The 22,552-nt window shown below is 34.0% G+C and overlaps 3 protein-coding genes across 5 annotated transcripts in view; all 3 read left to right on the forward strand.

The window, feature by feature from the left end:
• Positions 1 to 22,552, forward strand: part of LOC144835993 (leucine-rich repeat-containing protein 23-like) — a 113,615-nt gene that overhangs the window by 25,450 nt on the left and 65,613 nt on the right. The gene's annotated exons all lie outside the window — the stretch shown is intronic.
• Positions 1,600 to 14,946, forward strand: LOC144835984 (uncharacterized). The gene is made up of 12 exons (XM_078691142.1): positions 1,600 to 1,721; positions 2,270 to 2,367; positions 2,578 to 2,692; positions 3,015 to 3,197; positions 3,897 to 4,052; positions 4,767 to 4,902; positions 5,452 to 5,533; positions 7,945 to 8,199; positions 9,053 to 9,237; positions 9,828 to 9,926; positions 11,938 to 12,045; positions 14,117 to 14,946. Exons 1-12 carry the CDS (start codon positions 1,719 to 1,721, stop codon positions 14,245 to 14,247), a joined length of 1,551 nt encoding a protein of 516 aa, XP_078547268.1. The 5' UTR covers positions 1,600 to 1,718; the 3' UTR covers positions 14,248 to 14,946.
• Positions 16,027 to 20,282, forward strand: LOC144835998 (uncharacterized). The gene is made up of 3 exons (XM_078691166.1): positions 16,027 to 16,450; positions 17,458 to 17,772; positions 18,163 to 20,282. Exons 1-3 carry the CDS (start codon positions 16,136 to 16,138, stop codon positions 18,442 to 18,444), a joined length of 912 nt encoding a protein of 303 aa, XP_078547292.1. The 5' UTR covers positions 16,027 to 16,135; the 3' UTR covers positions 18,445 to 20,282.

Raw genomic sequence — 22,552 nt, forward strand, 5'->3', positions numbered from 1 at the left:
ATTATAGATAACAAAGGCTGTCCATATTTGTTCTGCAATTATCTCATGAAGTTGTCTTTAAACGTAGAATATGAAGAAATAATTCTCCCATCAATAGATCAATCATCTACTACTGGAAATAAAATTAACTGCACAAATGGAGCGGATTAAAATTAATTGGGTTGTCACGTGATTCAGATCATACCCATGAGAAGTATAGGTAGTTCCATCATCCATCATCAGCCGTTGTCATTCCACTACTGGACGAAAGCCTCAGCATGTTTCTGCCATAGAGAACGATCTCTTGCTGCTCCCTGCCACTGCACTGTATCCCAGTAGGCCTACTTGTCTATTTCATCTCGCCATCTCACTCTTTGTCTTCCTCTATTTCTGCTCCAATCCATGGGTCTCCATGATGTCATTAGCGAAGTCCATCTACTGTCTGTTCTCCTACTGATATGTCCAGCCCACTTCCACTTACTTAATTTGATAGTTCTCATAATGTCTTGGACTGTGTTTGTTTTGTAGGTTTTGTTGAGTAGGTAGTTGGATAAATGCAAATCATAATATTATTGACCATATTATGGCTATTATTGGATTTATATAACAGTATAGGCCTACAAATAGGGAGGTTTCGATTTGCGAGGTCAGGTATACGCATTGTAGGGCTATGTAATATGTCGAGTAATCGAGTGAAGGCGCAAACGCAATGTCCCATACGTATGCGCACAATAAATTAACATGACGTTATTGTTCCTATTGCGTAATATCTTTATTATTGCGATTTGAAAGCCTTTTGAGCACAGTGTTCAACAACCGCGCATTATAGTATTCGTCTTCCTTCCGGTATAAAATGGACTTAAATGGATTCAAATAATGGTTTTCGTGGTGAGGCGCGTATTTTCGTGGCACAACTTGTAGTGTGGCACGCGTGCAATATCGTGGAATACGCGAGTACGTACCCGTTCATTTTATACGAACCAACCGGGCAGCAAAATTGTATTTGAATGCCGAGCCTTGATTAAAAATAAAAATGACTTACTTTTTTTTCAAATTTTACTAAAATTTAAAAAAAAAGTGTTTGTAATTATCATCATAATTATTTATGTATTTATTTTTTCGTGTTGTGACTTCACTCTTCATTATCAGTTCTCATCAGTGTTCATCATTGCAAACAATTATTATAATTGCGAACAAGAATGATCCAGTGCGCCTTTTCAATGACTTCGTAATCGAATTGAATAAGGAATAGTAAATTACCATTGTCATTTGGTAGTTAGGCCTAATTGTGTTTTTCTGTGTCTACTAATTCGAGTTTTATCGTCAGGTCGACCTCGTTGTCAGTATACAAATGAATTCGATTCTTTGTCTAGGCATAGGAAATTAATTGCCTACTGACAAATTCTGTTGGGTCGGACGGAGGTGTTGTTTGGTCTACAATTTTTTTAGACGACCACCACCACCACCACAAGAGAGGCATTTCCGTAGTGATTGGCATGATGGGTGCATATTTACGGTCAGATCAATATTTTGTATCTGTATAATAATTTCCAATACAAAAAATTAGTTATCGATTCAATTCCTCCCCCTAAATCGATCGCGCAAATCAAACTATAGAGGGCGGAATCACTGAGGCATGGAGGTTTTTTTTGCCAACATGTTTGAACTTAACAGGCCAAAAGGCGTAAATAATATTGAATTCCGAGTTCAGGATTGACAAACTTAAACGTATAAACAATATGGTAGGTACGACAACGTTTGTGCTTGTCGTGACTCAACTGTGTAGTTCATAATCAGTGCCTAGGCTACCTAGACTAGGGCTAGGACGGTAGGCCAACATTCACTGTTCAGAGTGGTCATGTTCAGGGTGGTAAACTGGACAACTGTTGCCTTGTTCGTGGTGTACGCAGGCCGCTCTGCTCTGGGTTTTGTCCAATCCGAGACCTAGCCTAGCTGCTGCGTCTAGGATAGTTACGTAGTATATCGATATTTACTGTATTTTTTAATGTAATTGTATTCGTAGACAGCATTAATTAAATATATTGATAAATATTGTATTGATAGGCTATTTATTCGGCATATGACCGATGATGATTTTTAAAAAAAATGGCTTTAAAAAAAAACTGCAGTTTTGAAAAACTGTGTTAAAGAACAATATGATTTAGTTATTATTCAGAATTTTAATTGTGGAGAGGTATAAATTGTGTATAGGTTGTAGGGGCATAGACCTGTGTGCTATTTTTCTTTCAACTCAGTAACAATAACATTTTTTTTTAACTTATATATATAGAAAGAATGGATGTCGTTTCGTCAGCATGCAATCCTTATCTTCTCAGGATTATTTCTGGTAATGTTCATTAGCTTTGTCATATGGCAGCGTTTTAAAAGGTAAGTGTTTAATAATTTAACGTAAGGAAACATGCCGGGGAATCTACCATCCCACTTGTAATTCAATGAGAAAAAGATATTTCTATCGCTTGTCTGCTGTCTACACTATCAAACATTATGTGAAAAAAAAAATGTGATGTGCCCATATATATGAATATGATGATGTCATATCACTACCATGTTTGATAATGTAGAGGTTTTTTTTTTCAGAAAAAGAGAATTAATAGTAAATTGTTGGTTCTGCAACGTTAACTCCAGTGTGCCATCAGGGAATGCCAACTGTTGGGACTGTGTACACTGTAACCAGTACAATGGTTTTGATAGGGTTAGTTTTTTGTCAAACTACTTTGACAGAGCTTTAGTCTTGTCAAATTTGTGTGGTTTATCGCAGCCATTCAGGCTTTAGAATTAGACTTTACAACTTAAGCTCTGTCTACACTATCAAACTAGTATATATGGGCATATCACATTTGTTGTCGCATTGTTTGATAGTGTAGACAGAGCTTTAGAGCATCCTAATTATCAGCGATTAGATATCACTATTCCATGAGATAGGGCGAATTCCAAATGACAGTTGATGAGTAATTGACCAATCAAATTGCAAGAATACAATCAGGTGTGTTATATAATATGTTCTATTTCTACAGGAAGGAAACTACAACAAACCAATCCCATCGCAATACTACGCAGAGTTCAACCAAGGTGTTTTTGCTCGCAACTCCAAGGCAACTAGCAACGACCCAAAGTTTGATAACATACTCTGTGATCAATGTAACCAAAACCAACAACTCAAGGTTCAACAACTTGCCATGTTTGTACCTGATGATGAGGTAAACAAGTAAAGCGCCCTCTAGAGCTGCAGTTGTGCAGTAATAGACTTTAAATTCAAGTGGTTTATTTCGAAAAGAGCTACTGTATCTCCTCCTCGAAATCCTTTGTTTCTATCCAAACCCTTAAACAATATGTAGAAAAACAAGGAGATTACAAATGAAACACAATCAGTAAAAAGTATTTGAATCAAAAAAGAGAATCCAATATAATTAGACAATAACAATTTTTGTGTGGAGTGGTGTAGCTTGGTGGTTAGATGCTGATCCCATATTCCTGGGTTCAAATCCAGTCAATAGTCCCACTAAAGACTTCTTTAAAGCTCTGTCTACACTGTCAAACGTTATGTGACAAATAATAGTGATGTACCCATATATGGACATGATGATGTCATATCACTACCATATTTGGGCACATCACATTTTTTTTGTCACATTAAGTTTGATAGTGTAGATAGAGCTTTAGACTTAGCTTATGTGCATATTTGAACAGAAGGCCAGTAAAATTTGCGAAATAAATATCAAACCAGTTTGACAAAAAAAAAGTTCCCAAATATGGTAGTGACATGACATCATCATGTCCATATGGGCACATTACATTTTTTTATCACATAAAGTTTGATGATGTAGACAGAGCTTCAAATTACAAAATTGTAATTCAGAACATTGCATTATATATAAATAATTTGTTGTTCATTTCAGAGAACATTTGATTATGAAATTGAAGAATATTCAGCACATTTGGACAGTCTTTACCAATTGTGCCTAGGCTGCGAACTCCAGACGCAACGAAAACTAAAAAATGTTGATGACTGGGTTCAGAGAAGTCTGCTGGGGAAGAGGCTAATGCAGTTTAAGGTAAATCCATAATGCCACGCCTCTTTTTCATAATTATCTTTACAACACCCCAAACCCCATTAAAGGGACACCTTCAGGACCAAACATTTAAAAAAATGTACCCTTATTGAGGGCTGTCCCTTGGATAGAGGTTGGTCATAGTGTGAAACATTATTTTACCTTGTTTATTTTGTGGGAAAGTGTCCCTTTAAATTATCCATTTAAAGGTAACAGAATATACAGTAGAACTCCCATTAAAGGGACACCTTCTGGACCAAACATTAAACAAATGTGTCCTTATTGAGGGGTGTCCCTTGGATAGAGGTTGGTCGTGGTGTTAAGCATAGTATTTCCCATTGTTTATTTCACGGGAAAGTGTCCCCTAAATAGGAGTTTCCCAAAGCATTGAGTCTACTGTATACAGTCTGTTCTCCACTAATGTTAAACATCTTAAGGCCAATTTACACAGACAAGTGGTAACGGTAAGCGGCAATCAGCGTAGCTTGTCCACATAGAATCTGTATTTATCCTGAGTGGAAACCACCCGTCCGCTCCGCGTTGTGTGTAAATGATCATAAGGAATAACACAGCTTCTATATTTTTATTTCCGTTACTGCTCTTCTGTGTAAATTGGGCTTTATAAACATAACCACAATTTATAAGTGTTGACACATGCACTTCATGCGCCATCCTGTTTGTTTTGTTGTTTTTAAAAAATGTGTTCTATTTTGTTAGAACTTTACATCCAAAAAGCGTATACCACGTCGGCCACCGTTTGTCCTGCGATGGTGTGTACTACTTTGTCTGGTTATTCTAATACTATTAGATGTTGCAGCATTTCGAACACAACTATATTCCAAAACTATCGTAGGTAAGATTAAGAATATTGTATTGGCCTTTTTTTTACTGCACAAAAGCGTACATACCAACACTCCCATTTTGGCCTGGAGACTATTTTGGACTCGGATCTGGATCTAACATCATGCTCCCGTTTTTCCAGGAGACTCCCGTATTTTGGGCTTGTTTCCCAGATTAACATCGTGATCCCCGGTTTTTTTTTTCAACATTTTCTCCTGGATTAAAAAGATAACCAATATTTTCATGTATAATGTTATTGCAATATAATATAACAAAAATGCTCAAACACTTTTCAATTTACAATATTGAAGCAAATGTACGACTATCTGCGGTCATAAGTTATAATTTGTTTCTTGAATGGAGAGGTTTCTGCTCAAATAGCCACCACACAATATTGCTTGTCACGCTGGGATCGCCTCCTGGTCTCGATCATAAATAGAGGGCGGTGTTCAAAAATATCAACTCCCTTTTCTAGAACTTCAAATGTTGGCATGTATGCAAAAGCACAGTTCAGATTTCTAGGCGAAAACATGATAAATTCACCTTTTGTTTTTTCTTTCAGATAAGAACCATGCATCCTTGATTATCAATGTGTGTACAGTTGTAATAAGTATTCTAGCCATTCTGTCAAGTAAACCTGTAAGGTATATAAATATTTATCAATTCATCTATTTTACTGAGTATTATCCCATACTCGATTGTAATCCCACTCCATTATTTAGGATAAATTTGGACACAACATTTTAGCATATTCCATTTTCACGCAATCCTAGTATAATCCCAGACTGGGACTAACTACATTCTGTCATATACGGTAAATATGCATTCGTAAATTCTTTAAAACTTTGATATAAATATTCTCTTTCTATATTTATTTTTTTCTGTCTCTCTAGTTTTCTGTTTTCATTTTTTTTTCTCAATCACAAATTTTTGAGTATTTTTTATAAAATATAATGTGCTGGAAAGGTCTATGGTTTAAAATTTGTAAAATGGTTATGACATTCATGGCATGTCATACCTATACTTGAAATCAAATCGCCACTGTTGATGTGATGGCGCCACCACAATACAGTATATGATTTTGTTACTTTACAATAAAATAAAGAAATGGAAGTTGTATTCAGATTATTGTCTAGGTGCATCTATTCATCTACCCCGAGAAATTGTGATGTTCTGTGACATATACATGCGGGTTAACAAATGTTTTCTTTTTACGAGTATTATCGTTACCGTAAACATACACAAATCTGATATTACGAATAAACTCGTCGCTCCAGCGGATGTTTTAACCCCAGTCCCTTGACTGTATATATTGAATGTCTTCCCTTTGTTTAATAACACTTCTTTAGCTATTTTGGTAAAGTATTTACATTGTCAAGTAGTAAATATTATTCGGCTTCCAAAACATTCTAACATTTTACTTTTCTGAATTATTTGCCATTGTACTAGGATATTTTTACTGTTATTTGAAAATATGTTCATAGCAGTTTAAATAATAATAGTAAAGTTTGAAAATAATCTCCAACGGTTGGGTGCTTTACTTTATAAAAGGTTTGATTACATATGGAGTTGATTTCGTGGGCTAGGGTACATTCACACAAGGCGCAAGTTGTAAGGTAAACCTTGGTTAAAAATTGTTGCATGAACAGCATTTGTTATTTTTTCTGCCGTTGGCTAGCCTTACACTGTGTGAATACACCCTTAGCTGTCACTCCAAGACATGATATGCCAGCTTTACTCTAGACTTGCACCGTGTGAACACATCCTTAGCTGTTACTCCATGACATGCCAGCCTTACACCGTGTGAACACATCTTTAGCTGTCACTCCAAGACATGATATGCCAGCTTTACGCTGTGTGAACACACCCTTAGCTGTCACTCCAAATCAATGCTGAATAGTAAAGGTGTTCTACATTTTAACAAACCCATTGTTTGTACATCAGAGTTCAGTATGAGATATGCACTGTACTCGGGTTGCTTTGTTATGAGTTGGTGGTTGAATATAGATTAAGTTCTTACAGATTAGCAGTTAGCTTACAGTGAAATGCCTGTATCAGTTTTCAGGAATTTTACCTCCTTTCAGCTTTCAAATTAACATCTCTTATGGAATGTATTTTGTTTTTAACTGATGCAAGAAAAAGGTCTCAATGCAGTCAAACTGAAAGGGACCTTTGTGACACCCCAATTCAGAGGTCACTCCTATTCAACATAACATTTTCATGTACATGTTTTACCACACTGTCCTTCCAACACTTATTCAGAGGACATCCTTATAAAGGAGACACTTTGTTCGGTGCAGTAGAATAAACTTTGACAAAATCCCTTTAGTTTATTAAAACTTACCCATATTCCTAAATGTCTTTAAAATTGGTTTATATTTATTATATTAATAAATTTACCAAATACATTATTTTTTATTTATTTTTATCTTTCATTCAACTCATATTCTGGCCCCAATGCTCTCTTTTTCTTCCTTATTTGTGTTTTTGTTTTATATGTCATTATTTAAATAAATAAATGTTTATGAATTGAAAGGAGAAGTCAAATTGTTTTTTATTTTTTTTGCTTTAATGATTCTTGAGTTACAAACAATATTTCCATTTTTGTTTATTTTAGTATAATTTTTTGTTTATTTGTGTTTATTTTACCTCATGAACGTGATCCACGTTTTTATATAATAACAAAATAACATGCTCTTTGTTCGTTGTATAAACAACATTAATGTATTTGCCTTATTTGGTAATGAGTACTAGGTTTATGTCTCTAATTATTCAATTTGCATATGTCAATTTTCTTTTTTTTTTCATTATAAAAACTTCGTTCCATTACGACGGTTATGGTGGTTTTTTGTGAACTTAACTTCTTAAGACTTTAGTTCCAGCAATTTACCGTTATGTTTACTACAGAAGTTGGAAAAAACTTATTTACGTTCATTAAAAGTGGAATTAGACATTAATTTTCTATTTACTGTAATTGAAAGGCATTCGGTATTTTTCATAATAAATTTTCATTTTTAATATTCATGTTTCAAAATATATCTTTTTTCTTTTGCAGGTTAACCACTATTGATCTAATTTGCATATTATATTGGATGTTCATGATTCTTCCGCACCATGACGCAATCGTTGATAGATGTTTTCGCGTTTTTCCATGGCGCAGCGAGTTACAGACGTACGTCATTTCAAAGGATCTTCCCACTGATGTTCAGCAAAAGTTTTTTGTTACAATATCTTTTGATGTTATTGGCTGTGTGCTAGGGATGGTATTTGTGATGAAATTGTATATGGAGAGAGACAATAGGAAACCAAGGTATTGTGTTACTTACCTGTGAACTTAACCAACAAACATGTCCGATATATGATTTACTTGGGTCCTTATCTTGGTGTGTTTAATTCACTTGTTGCCATCCAAATATCACAAATTGTAATAATTACTGCAGTAACTTCAGTAGAATAATAAATAATAATAATAATAATAATAATAATAATCTAGACATACAAAACACATAAACATACTGTACTCCATTTATCAAAATTTAAAGACATTTTCGAAAATTTTCTTCCTAAAATAGCAACTAACAGCTCTCTTAAATTTCAAATTAAAAGTGTAATTCCCTGATTTGTTGATAAAAAAAAATTATTAATTGGTGAGAACATTTTTCTGCACTTACGAAAAGCAAATAAAAATTGATATAAATAAACATTTTGCAATAACAGAACAGAGTCTTATAAATCTAGATCAGGAAGATTAGACTATCAATGCGTCGAGATAAATATTCAAGTTGTGTAATATAAACATGAATAATTTTGTTGATGTTTATGTTCTGTAAAAATGTTTATATTTTTAGAAATGATTTTCAATAAACAAATAAATTCAGAAAGCAACAAAGGGTGAATTATTAAATATTTAGGCCAATAAACAAACTTTATGATTTATTTTTTCTCAAAAGGAAAAAATTCAACCAAAACACAAATTATATGTAACATTATGGCATGTTCAACAAAAACATTTTAAAACATCATTTTTCAGGACAATATATCTTTAATAGATTAAGATTCTTGAAAATCTGTATGATCTGTTGGTATATTATACCAGTTGAAAACATTTTCTTTTTTATTTACCAAATAAACAAAACAAAAACATTATTTTTTCTTCATTAAAGGAAATTATTAAACCAGCCAGTGTTCACAGATATTTCAAGACAGGGTAGTTTTTCTTCAATACCAAGTTGTGAAGTTGATGGTTTGGTACAAAAGAAAGTTAGTGAGGCAACTGTGACCACAGACGATCCACTAAATTGCTCGCTGGGATCGCTGTCAATAGCTGGAGATGATCCGTCAAAACCAGGTACAGATATAGTTTGCTTTCGACTGTGTTGCATTGTGGTGCACATCACAGTCTTTTTAAGTACTACAGAACGTCTGTTAAATTGTTACGCAAATTTGATCCAATTACAGTGTACGGAAATAGAGATAAATATTATGAAAATACATACAAACTACGCACAATTATGATTTAGCCAAAAAATATGTGAAATTAACTTTGGACAAAGCTTTGTTTGTTTGTTATTATTTATTTATACTGGGCGACCTCTTCAGTCAAAGACTGGTCTCCCAGAGGGCCCAGTTATGATCAGTGACTGTGATGTACTAGTACACCGAGGTAAGCCCCTACTCTTATCGAAACATGTACTAGGTTCTTTAAAGTGCATATGAGCTAGATGTGTACACTGGACACATACTACACTGTACAGTCAAAAGTTCATTTGACGCATGCTCAGAAACATGTATGTAACAAGTAAACAATTTATTTTTAATTCATTAATTATTTATCTATTTACTACGGAATTTGTTATCAAGATAATTATAGCAAGTTGAGGTTTCTTTAATGGCACCAAAATGTTTTAAATACAAATATTTTTTTTTCCTTATTCATAGGAAGTGAAACCGTAAGCCTCGCTGGAAAGGAGAGACGCCCGTTAATCAGCCCAGCTAAGTTCACGGTTGGCGATTCAGTCAGAAAACGAAAGATTCCAGGTGATTATTTGAATGCAAAGGGATCATTCTTTATTTCTCTCTGTACAGATTTTGTGTAACAATTATCTCAAAAAGTTGAATGTTGAAGATGACAAAATTTTCACAATATCTTTCAAATACTGTAACTTAATCCTAATAAGCTTTTCAGCGTGATCACTCAACCGTGACGTCATTTATACGCCATTTTGTTAAATCACATTATCAATCATATCGCCATAACTCTTTATCACATATCAATAAAATTCACAATACGTAAACTTCAGGTAAAAGGTAAATATATTAACCAATAAAAGGCATGGCACGTAGGGTCATACGCGTGAAATCGCGCGTAAAAAATTTAAAAAGCTCAAAATTAAGTTTTGATCAATTTAGAGCATGAATTAGGCTATTTGCGTGTTTCAAAAAATTACTGCGCAAAAATGCGTTTTTGCGCGCGCAATTCTTAAAAAGCGTAAAAATACGAATTTTTTGTAGAAATCGCATTCTACTCACCATCCTTAGTACATTCACCAAATTTGAGTCCGTTCCGACTTAAAATAACGCTATACGAGCATGTTAAAAATGACAAAATGCGCACATTAATTGCATAAAAGTGCTGAAAATGATGAAAAATAAGGCATTTTTAAAATGAAAATAACTCTTCAGAATGCATGATGACCCCTAAGTTTTTTAACTTAGTCGGGAAGCCATTGAGTTGTAGATATAAATGTATATACACATTAGACGTACAAAATGGTATTACGTCATCAAATGGCCACTTGAATTTAAAAATTAGGATTTTTTTCCGTTTTGTGTAGGTTATCACATTCAATAGAGCGCATCTCCGCTATTTGAGCTCGATTTTCGCACAAATTTCAGTGTGTGCTTGCTTAATTATTTATCTTTATCATAAGTTGTCAGTGTTTTCATTTTGATGACGTCATCACGCGTAAAAACTTGAATAACGTAGGTCGTGTAATTTCACCTTTGCCGTAAATTTGAATATCTTACAGCTCTTCAGAATTGAAGGTTACCTTGATGATTATAATTTATTATGAAAGCTGATGAAATGTAGATATGAATTTATATAAAAACCAAGCCTATCGGATGTTGTGACGTTAACATATGGCCAGATGAAGTTAAAAAGTAGTTTTTTCATCTTTTTCGTCAAAGTTATACAAATTTCAAACAGCGCGCACAGCGCTTCTACATGCCAAATTCTCTTGCAATTCTTATATTTATTTGCTCAATTCATTATCTTTCGAAATTGTCATCTTTGAGTTTATTTTGATAATTCCATCATACCAAAAAATTAGAACATGATGTGTGTCCGTAATTTCACCAATGCTACACTGTATATAGATGTACAGTATATACTGTTACGTACATAATGTATATGGCATATAAATAGGCAAAACTCAGCACTATAAACATATAATAGGATAGCATACATCAACATTTTCCGATTGTATGTTAACATACGTGCATGTTTATTAATATTAATGTCAATAAAATTATAAAAATGATCACCTATAATTCGTCAAAGTGACGAATTAAATTCTAGTTTATTCTTTAAGCTGTTTATGCAATTATTTAGCAAGCTTTTTTCATCATAAACGTTGTACAATGACTGCCTCATGAGATTCTACAATTAGCTTTACCAAAAATTGGGTCAAAGAAAAAATTTTACCTAATACAAAAATTGTCTTGAAGTTGAATGTAATTGCTTAAGATCGGTATACACTATCAAACTAGTTTGACCAAAAAAGTGTGATATGCCCAAATATGGTACTGATATGCTTAAGTATGATAGTGAGTTGACAACATCATGTCCATATATGGACACAACACATTTTTTGTCACATAAAATGTGATAGTACAGACAGAGCTTAATTTTTGTCTTTTTTTATAATCTAAATTAATATTTTGTTGTTAAATGGCCTATTAGCATTTTGATTTTATTCTTTATTTTTCATGTCTTGGTACAATTCCTCTTTAAAAACTAAAAAAATATCTGTTTTTTGTTTTATAGATATTGACACGCCGATATCGGTTAGCCTTGCAAGTAGTCCTGCAGGTAGTGTACGTGGCAGTGTGCATTCAACCATGACTGAAAGATTTTACCAAACGAAAACAAAAGGTAGAAAACAATTTTTGTTATCTCCTCAAATTGTCATGTTTTTGTATTATAATTTCATCTTTATCTTTTATTGTTTTTTTTTTCATTAAATGACATCTTTTTTCTATTTTGTGTACTTTTTTTATTGATATACTTAAATATACTTAAATATAATTTTTTAAACTACAAAATGTTGTATTCAAAGTTTGATTTTTTATATCTTTGTTATGTAAATATAGTACTTAAAATTAATATTCCCTTCTCACTGCCGTTTCCCCAGTTACTGTAGCATGAAACAGTGTAAAATGCTACTGCTAGCGTTTGTCTGTGCCCATTAATAATCCTGGTAGAGTTCAACTCTGGGCTATTATATTATTGTTCCTAATTATTGTCTCTAAGTAAACATAAAAACAAATTTTTTTAAAGAATTGGATAATTATTTGAGTTATTCCCTAAACTTTCATTGATTGAATAGTTATAACAAATTTGAGTTAAGCGTACTTAGGACAGAGTTCAGCTGAACTGAATAATATCTGTGATATAACCAACACAAGTTCATTTTTGATTAGTTATACTCTCTCTCTCTCTCTTATAACTCGATGTCATTAAATCTTTTAGTGTTTTTAACCATTATTTTCATGTTTTTATTTAAAACGGTTATTGAAAATCTGTTCCATTTATCCAATAAATTGGGGGGTAACTTAATCACAATGTTATGTTTATACATTTTCTAGCTTTTTTTCGTTATTTTCTTATTTTTGTTTTCATCCTCTTTAAAGCTCTGTCTACACCATCAAACTTTATGTGACAAAACAATGTTGATGTGCCCATAAATAGACATGATGATGTCATATCACTTCTACCATATTTAAGCATATCACTACCATATTTGGGCACATATTTTGATAGTGTAGACAGAGCCTTAGTCATTATTTTTATCAGGAATTGTTTTGAATTTTAAGCATTACTTTTTTTCTTCAACTCTTCTATTTTTTACCCTCTATCATATCTCATGTACTGAATGTTTAAAAACATTTTTCATCTTATCTGGTCATTTAGAACTTATGCAAATTCTCCTGGGAACTTTAAACATGGTAATAGCAATACCATGGATGATGTTTCACTTTAAAACAAAATGTTGTATATGGCCTGATTCTGCTTTTAAAAAAACAACCACACAAAATTAATTGAATTTTTTCCTAAGTGCCACAATCACAAAAAATGGGAAAAAAAAGATAAATATGTTTTATTGGTAACTTCTTGTAATCGCTTTTTAATCCATGTCATCATTACCCACAATTCAGTTTGGATAGTTGACCTTTTCTTTGATGACGTTGATTTATTATTTTAAGCTGTCCGCATTTTTATGTTACAATTTCACTACTTTCAGAGAGAAGGGCCTGTTTTTAATATTTTATTTTTTTATATTCTAATATAAATAAAAATAAATATTAAATAAATAAAAAACACAAGCAAATCCAGATAAATAAGTACTGTAAATAAAGAAAATAATGTTTCAGAAACAAATACTTGTAAATGTTCAGAAAATATACTGAAAACACGGGAAACAGATTTTTTTTTAAACAATGTTATAGTGATACTGATAGACAAAATAAATATATGAATATGACAATACATATAATTATACTAATGGGTAGATAGTATTAATCCGAGTATAATAGTATTATAAAGGTTAAAAATATAGATATTAGGCTTTGTCTACAATATCAAATTAGTTTGACAAAAAAGGTGTGATGTGGCCAAATATGGTAGTGATATGCACAAATATGATAGTGATATGACATCATCATGTCCATATATGGGCACATCACATCTTGTCACATAAAGTTTGATAGTGTAGACAGAGCTTTAAAGAGGATGAAAAAACAAAAATAAGAAAATAACGAAACAAAAAAAACTAAAAAATGTAAAAACATTTGTAAATTTTATTTATATAACATTGAATGAATAAATAAAGGTGAAAACATTAAATAAATATAAAACTAGTTAAAATGATAGACTACTTTTACTTGTATTTCTAATACAGTAATCATATAATATATTAATATTTATTTATTATTAATGTTTTAAGACTCGGGCGAAAAGAATCAACAGGCGGCGTCTTCACCTGTGATGTATATGCTGTTAGGATTTAGTCTTGGAATCAACATCACGGTTATCATTGTCGCCATCTTTTGGAACACACTTCATAAAACGTCTTGATGCAATTTTGTAGATGAAAGTTTGATGAGACGTGTCGAGGAAATGTTAGCAAGACAAATTTACATATGAACTGTAGAATTTAAAGTTGCATTCATGAAATTTTGTTAAGATTCGCCAGTTAAATGAGTGAGTGCCAAGCAGTTTTTGTACCGTAAAGGCCAACTCAGACAGCATCGTACGACGAGGCCCAAGAATTGTCTCGTCGGGAGAAAATGTTTAAAGTCCTTGCGCCGACCTAAAAACTACGCCCAACGTTATTTCAAGACGACTCGTCTCTTCGGGATTCAACTCAGACAACACTGACGAGTCAAGACATTTCTTCAGGCCTCGTTGCAAGATGCTGTCTGAGTTGGCATTAATACATAGCTATTTTATCGGCAAGGATTCGAGGCTCATTCACTTTGTTGTTCTTCTCAGATAAGGACTATAAACTGTATAGATACAGCAGGTTGTACCCCTCTACTCTCGTGGAAAGGAGAGGGTGCCTGAATTGGTAGTACTGCACTGACATGGTGTGGCCCTCTTGGTCAGACTGCCAAATGTTTAATAAATAAATATGTTTACTTGAAGTAAGCAATACAGTTAATCATCTTCAGTTTTACTAATTCTGTGAATCTCGAGTCTCTGTTTTCAAAACACCCGGAAAAGCCAGGCATGAGAAACATGGTTTTTTATTAAAAGGTTTAAAATGAAAGATAAGGAGAAGTATTTTTTATTTGTGTATTTCACTTTACTATTCCATATATTCTAACAGGTTACATAAAACAGTTCAAAGGTCATGTAAGAAACACCTAAAATAAGAAGAAAATTATACTATTTTCACATTATACATCGTGAATAAACTCTGGAGAAACGTACAAGTGTCTCCGGAGCTCTACTACACTTGGGACACGTGAAACGTTTAGAGAAACGTACGTGTCTCCGGAGCTCTACTACTCTAGAGACACTTGGGACACGTGAAACGCTCTAGAGAAACGTACGTGTCTCCGGAGCTCTACTACTCTAGAGACACTTGGGACACGTGAAACGCTCTGGCGAAACGCACGTGTCTCCGGAGCTCTAATACTCCAGAGACACTTGGGACACGTGCAACGCTCTGGAGAAACGCACAAGTGTCTCCGGAGCTCTAATACTCCAGATACACTTGGGACACGGGAAACGATCCGTAGAAACTCCCAAGTGTCTCCGGAACTCTAATACTCTAAAGACACTTGGGACCCAGTGAAACGCTCTGGCGAAACGCACAAGTGTCTCCGGAGTTCTAATACTCCACTCACAAGTGTCTCCGGAGCTCTAATACGCCAGAAACACTTGGCACACGTCGAAACGCGCTGGAGAAACGCACAAGTGTCTCCGGAGCTCTAGTACTACAGAGACACTTTGGGACACATGAAACGCTCTGGAGAAACGTACAAGTGTTTCCGGACCTCTAGTACGCCAGAGACACTCTGGTCACGGCGAAACTCTCTGGAGAAACACATAAGTTTCTCGGGAGCTCTAATTAATAGGCCTACTCCAGAGAATCTTAGGACCCCGGCGAAACGCTAGTATTTCAGTTCAATTTGGAAGGGATAGTTATTTTTTTCAATGATTATAAATGACAGTCGTATTCGATTCGGTATCAAAACATTTCTAAAGAGAATTGATTGACAATGAAACTGCGCAGTGAATATCTTTAGATAAGATTCTAGTGTTACAATGTTTTTCATTGGTGGAAAATTCTCAAAGAGTTAGCATAGGTGTTGAGTTTCACCGTTAAATCAGTTCTGAGTATACGAAAAAGTCGATAAGAAAATGTTGAGGAACTCATTGTTTAGAAAGACTTGGTGTAGGAAAGTTGTGTAAAACGCATCGGTAGCAAAGTGTACAAAATTACAGATTAGCAATTATGCCACAAACGGAGACGAACGGAGTTGTAGCCTCGTGTATCGATAGCAGTGGCCCTGCTGTATCCAATGAGGATTACTTGGACTGGGAAGAGCAATCAAAAGCGAAAACGAAAGAGAACGAAAAAGATGAGAAGCCTCCTTATTCGTACGTAGCTTTGATAGCCATGGCGATTAAAGAGAGCCAAGAAAGAAGACTAACGCTAAGCCAAATTTACGAATTTATTATTGAACGATTTCCTTACTACGAGAAGAACAAAAAAGGATGGCAAAATTCTATACGCCATAATCTAAGTCTGAACGAATGCTTTATCAAGGTAAATGGCATTTATTTTGTTTATTATTGGTACATGCTGTATTAGGTTTACGTATGACATTTTGGCCGCGCAGACTTGTTGTAATGTATATCAGTGGATGGTTATTCGTTGCTAAAAGCTACGTTCCCATTAAGTGCGGATTTAGTCCGGTATCCGGAAATAGCTCCGGCGGACGACGTTTTTTTTTAGTACTGCGTTCACACGAACATTCTGTATGAGATCCGAAATGAGTTAGTGTGAACGGTTCTATTAATGCTACACCAATTTTTATCCGAGCTCCGTCTGAACGTAACTTTATTTTACAGTTTTACAAAACTCTGCAATTTTCTTTGAGTATAAAAATAAGCTTGGTTTTCCATTACGATACAACTCAAGTAATTTGACCAATCACGTTTACGACACGATAATTCATCCAGACTGTCGCTTGTGATTGGTCAACTTACTTGTGTTGCGTAGATAATGACGTCACAAAAATTGTCGATGCTGGTTAGAAAATATGACGTATTAAGCTATTTTAAACGGCCACTCCTTTCCGAATTTGTATTGTTTATAAAATCCGAGATTTTCTTAGCATTTAATTATCTTTCTTATCGTCATCAGTGACGTAATTATGTTTACGCACGTTCTGTAGGATATTTATAAATTATTATTAATATTATTAAATATATTTTAACATCTAATTCATGTTATCGTAATAAGTTTATAAATCATGATAATAAATGTTAAATTTACCGTTTATACTTCTTTACTCTGAACCTTATCTTTCTTTGGTATGAACGAAGGTGGTCCCTTAATAATGTTGAACTATCGAAGGTGGTCCCTTAATAGGTTAAATCAACGATCGAAGGTGGTCCCTTAATAGATTTATGATTATTTTTTACTTTTCTTTTAAATACTTAATTTATGTTTAGGCCTACTTAACCATTTTGAAAGCTACCAGGGGTTAGGGTTAGGTCAAGAAAGAATAATATTAATATAAATAATATTTTGTGTGGTTTTTTTTTTAGATACCACGACAAGGTAGCGGAGAACGAAAGGGTAACTTCTGGACACTTGACCCATCGTGCAATGAGATGTTCGAAAACGGGAACTACCGCCGTCGTCGTTGTATGCACCGCCTAAGTCGTCATAATCGCCCATATAGTCACGGTGATCAGCGTACGCCTTTTCATTCTTACGTCAACGACTACGGCTATAGCCCCTACAATCCAATCTACCCTACCTCACTATCTTCAGCTACTTACCATGGTACTGATTGGAGTACAAACTTTCAACCACAACCCGCTGCCTTACAAATAGGATACGTCGGATCTTCATGTCAGGTATAGCCATAAAGATTTATAAAATCAGACTTTGAATAGGCCATTTTGTAGTTTTAATCAAGTTAATCACTTCCGTAGAACAGACTATTTTTTGCTTTAAATTACATTTTTTCAGGTAAATAATTTTTTTTCGATCCAATTTTTGGTTAAAGTTAATAACTATATTTGACATTACAATAATGGCATATTGAACAAACAATTTTTTAAATTATTTTTTTTCAGGACAATAGGCCTATATCTTTAAACCCAAGCGCGAACTAGATATTATAACCGATTAACTTTTTGTGTAACATACATTTTTCATGTCATTATGTTTATTTTCTAAAATGTATGTTCTAAAAAGTTCTCATAGAATACACCCACGATCAAATGACTTTATTTTTTCTACAGATGCCAGGCCAGCCTGCCAGAAAAGAGCAGAGTTTGAACCTGTCTATACCGACAAACTCCAGCTACGACCTAGCAAGCAGCCCGTTCTCATCATACCATCACGGTAGTTCGCCATCGCCTATCAACCACTGTGTACGTTACGAAGAAGATACCGCCGCCGTCGCTCTAAGAAGCTCTGTATCGCTTGGTCACGAGTCCGGGGGATCGTCTGCGTATTATCCGCACTGTCGCGTCCGCAATTTCAACTCTTGCGACTCAAACTTTTCGCCTCTATTTAAGTAGAAAGCCAACGCCAAACACTTTCTTACATCTAGATAAATATTTAATATTCATTATGTTTTGGTTTTCGTTTCAGTTTTAAGCTTCCTTATCTCAAATTTGATACATTGGGCGACCCTATTAAGTTGGTTCCCAAAGGTGCCCTCTTAAGCGTGGTTCCCACTAGCGACGCAACGCAAGGACGTAACGCAACGCAAGTGAATTGACCAATCACAAGCGATGGCTTATTCGCTTGTGATTGCTAACTGTCTATAACTTCGCTTGTCATTGGTTAAAACGCTTGCGTTGCGTTTACGTCCTTGCGTTACGTTCTAGTGGGAACCAAGCTTTAAGCTTGGTTCTCAATAGGACGCGACGCAAGGACGCAAACGCAACGCAAGCGTTTTAACCAATGACAAGCAAACAGTTACAAAAACATCGCTTGTGATTGGTCAACTCACTTTGTGTTACGTCCTTGTGTTGCGCCTCAAGAACCAAGCATTAAAGATTGGTTCCCACGACGAAAATTACGCAACGTAAGAAAATGCCCTTCCAATAATTGTGTTTTCCCCCGCCTGCGATGATTGCAGCATTGTTGCGTCGTCGGTTCCCACTTGCTTGTGATTACGCAATACAGCACTTTGCGTGGATACGTTGCTGCGTTGCGTTCCAGTGGGAACCACGCATTATAGGAGGGTGCACTAATTACTTGTTACTTATTACTTTAGTTCACAGCAGTTTAAAATAACATTGTACTGTATATAAATACGTCGCTGCATTTATTTTTGACATTTTACTTTGTTTCATAATAATATTAATATATAATCATATACGGTGTTACGGTTGTAGTTAAGTGTAGTCTGTAAAATTCGCTGTTCCAGAAAGTTTACTCACTCCCTATTTAAACAAACATAATGCAATGTGTTAATAGGGTCAATATATAATATAGCCAAATCGTAGCAAGCAATATTTACTTTACTTACTTTGTCGATAGTAGGCATACAGTAGTCGGTACTGTAAAGCTTGGTTCTCACTAGCGACGCAACGTAACGCAACCTACGCAACGTAAGAAAATGCCCTTCTAATAATTGTGTTTTCCCCCGCCTGCGTGAAATCAAACCTGCGATATTTGCAGCAATGTTGCGTCGTCGGTTCGAACTTGTGATTCCGCAATACAGCACTTTGCGTCGATACGTCGCTGCGTTACGTTGCGTTCTAGTGGGAACCACGCTTAAAGGAGGGATTTTCCCGCTTTCTAGTGATATTTCTAGATATTTAGTAACTAAAATATAAGTACACTATACGCGCTTAGGCCTAACCAACCCTATACGCGTTAAAAAAAAGCATTTTTGGTAACTAAAATAGTGTAGATCAGTTTCATTAATTTTTGTTTTAGTCGATTTTATTTCTAGTAAGATGGTACATTAGAGTTAAGTGTTTTTCTAATTTTCAAAGTTTAGTAATTAAATGCGATAAATTAACGTTTTTGTTTATGAAGCTTGATTCCCGCGCACGAGAACGCAACGCAATAACGTCGTACGCACAATAAACTTATTTTGCGGCAGTGCGGTGCATTATTTAAAACATGAACAATTATTCATTATTATTTAGCGTAATAAACGCCTCAAGATACATTCCTTTTAACACATTATTCCCACGAGTAAAAAAACAGACAATAATGTTGTTTCAGTCGGAAATCATATGCCCACAAAAAACATGCCACGCATTGCCAGCAGTTAGTCCACTTCCGACGGCACAGTAAAATGTTTTTGCGTAAACATTCGTATAGTACATAGAAACTTCACATCGTCACATTTGCGTTTAAAACTTTGTGTAAAATAAAGATGACCAGCAAATTTTGAGGGGGAAAAACAGGATTTTTTGTCACCGTATAGAGTTATCGACACTCATTTCGTTTAAAATTTGATCTATGTATTGTGAGAGGATGATCCACGTCTGATTCATCATAAAATTTGGCAATTTTATCAAAAATGACAAAAATATCGAAATATATTGAGGTAACATATGCAAAACAGATTATGTTGTTCTGCGAAAAATGGCCAAAATATCCACTTTTTAAAATTCCATTATTATGCGATAATATTGCTATATATGTGCATATATTGTGTTATCATCATCTTATAGAGCCATAGTAACTAGTTATGTCAAAAATAAAAAGGTCGAAATTTGGTCATTTTGGGAAAATTTCCCTGTACTATAGTACAGGGATTTTTTCGAAAAATGGCCAAAATAGCCACTTTTTAAAATTCCATTATTATGCGATAATATTTATATATATGTGCATATATTGTGTTATCATCATCTTATAGAGCCATAGTAACTAGCTATGTCAAAAATAAAAAGGTTTAAATTTGGTCATTTTGGGAAAATTTCCCTGTACTATAGTACAGGGGTTTTTTCGAAAAATGGCCAAAATAGCCACTTTTTAAAATTCAATTATTATGCGAGAATATTGCTATATATGTGCATATATTGTGTTATCATCATCTTATAGAGCCATAGTAACTAGCTATGTCAAAAATAAAAAGGTTGAAATTTGGTCATTTTTCGAAAATTTCCCTGTACTATAGTACAGGAATTTTTTCGAAAAATGGCCAAAATAGCCACTTTTAAAATTCCATTATTATGCGATAATATTTCTATATATGTGCATATATAGTGTTATCATCATCTTATAGAGCCATAGTAACTATAGCTATGTCAAAAAATAAAAAGGTCGAAATTTGGTCTTTTTTCTAAAATTTCCCTGGAAATATGGTACTGTAGTACTGTACTATAATAGTACAGGGATTTTTTTCAAAAAATGACTAAAATAGTCACTTTTAAAAAGTCAATTAGTATGCAATAATATTGCTATATATGCCCATATATTGCGTTATCATCATCTTATAACGTAAAGTAACCATTTATATAACAAAACAAATTTTGCCATTTTTCGAAAAAAAAATGTGTGGATTGAAGTTACAGATTAGGCCTATGTAATTCTGATCATTTCAATAATTGCTTGAAAGTTTAATGGGATTTTTTCGAAAATGACCAAAATATTGTGAGGAAATGCGCAGAACAGATAATGTGATTCTGCGCATGCTCATTTTTCGAAAAATAACCAAAATATCGACTTATTGAATTGTATTGAGGTAACATGAGCAGAACATTTTTTCTTTTAAATTTAACCGTTTATTTTGTTTGTTTAAATCCATATTGGAAGTTTGATTTGAAATTTATTTAAATCCGACCAATGTAACAAATCATATCTTATAAATTGTTTGAAAGTTTCTGATCTTACAATACCCCAAAGGACAGGGAGATTGACATCAATCGACTCGATCGTTTTTATTTTCGACACTTCTCTCTACCAAAATAAAACCCTTAGTTATTTCAGATTGTATGCGTGTATGTTTTGACAATATCTGCTGGTTCCGTTTATAAAGTTTTCATAACACGTGTAAGTGTTTATAGCGCCTGTAGCGTAATTTCTGTGAACGTCAACCGGCAGAAGCCAGTGAAGTGATTTACGTAACCTATTTACCGTACTACCAATTAAAAATAGTTTTTCTTTTGTTGAATATGCCATTTTAATGTCACATATAGTTATTCTCTTTGACCAAAAACTAGATCGAAAAAAAAATTATTTTCCTGAAAAAATGTAATTTAAAGGAAAAACTACCTAAATTGTCTGTCAGACAATAGTTGTTGGTTACAATTAACCGTTTCTTTTGTCTTTTTATAAGTGAACTAATTATTTTTGTTGATCTTTTTTTCTACAGAAGTGAATAACTTAAAAAAATGTAAAATGACCTATTCAAAATTTGATTTTAATAATATCTATTTATCATGTTTTTGGGGGACAATACATCTTTAACTGGCCCATTAAAAAAATCTGTTTTCAAAGAACGGCGATATTATTATCATTAAAATATACATCTCGCATAAACCTGAATAAAACAAACCACTGGCATACTAAACCATAACGGCCACTCAGGAGATACGGGTAACCCCTAAGTGAATACACTTTGTTTTTAAAAAGGCAACCTGGTATACGCATATGTCTCACTGTAATAACCATCATTTGCAACATGCTTAGATAGATAAACACAATTATCAGGTCGTG

This window comes from Antedon bifida, chromosome 2, assembly GCF_963402885.1.
Source record: "Antedon bifida chromosome 2, ecAntBifi1.1, whole genome shotgun sequence".
Lineage (NCBI taxonomy): Eukaryota > Metazoa > Echinodermata > Crinoidea > Comatulida > Antedonidae > Antedon > Antedon bifida.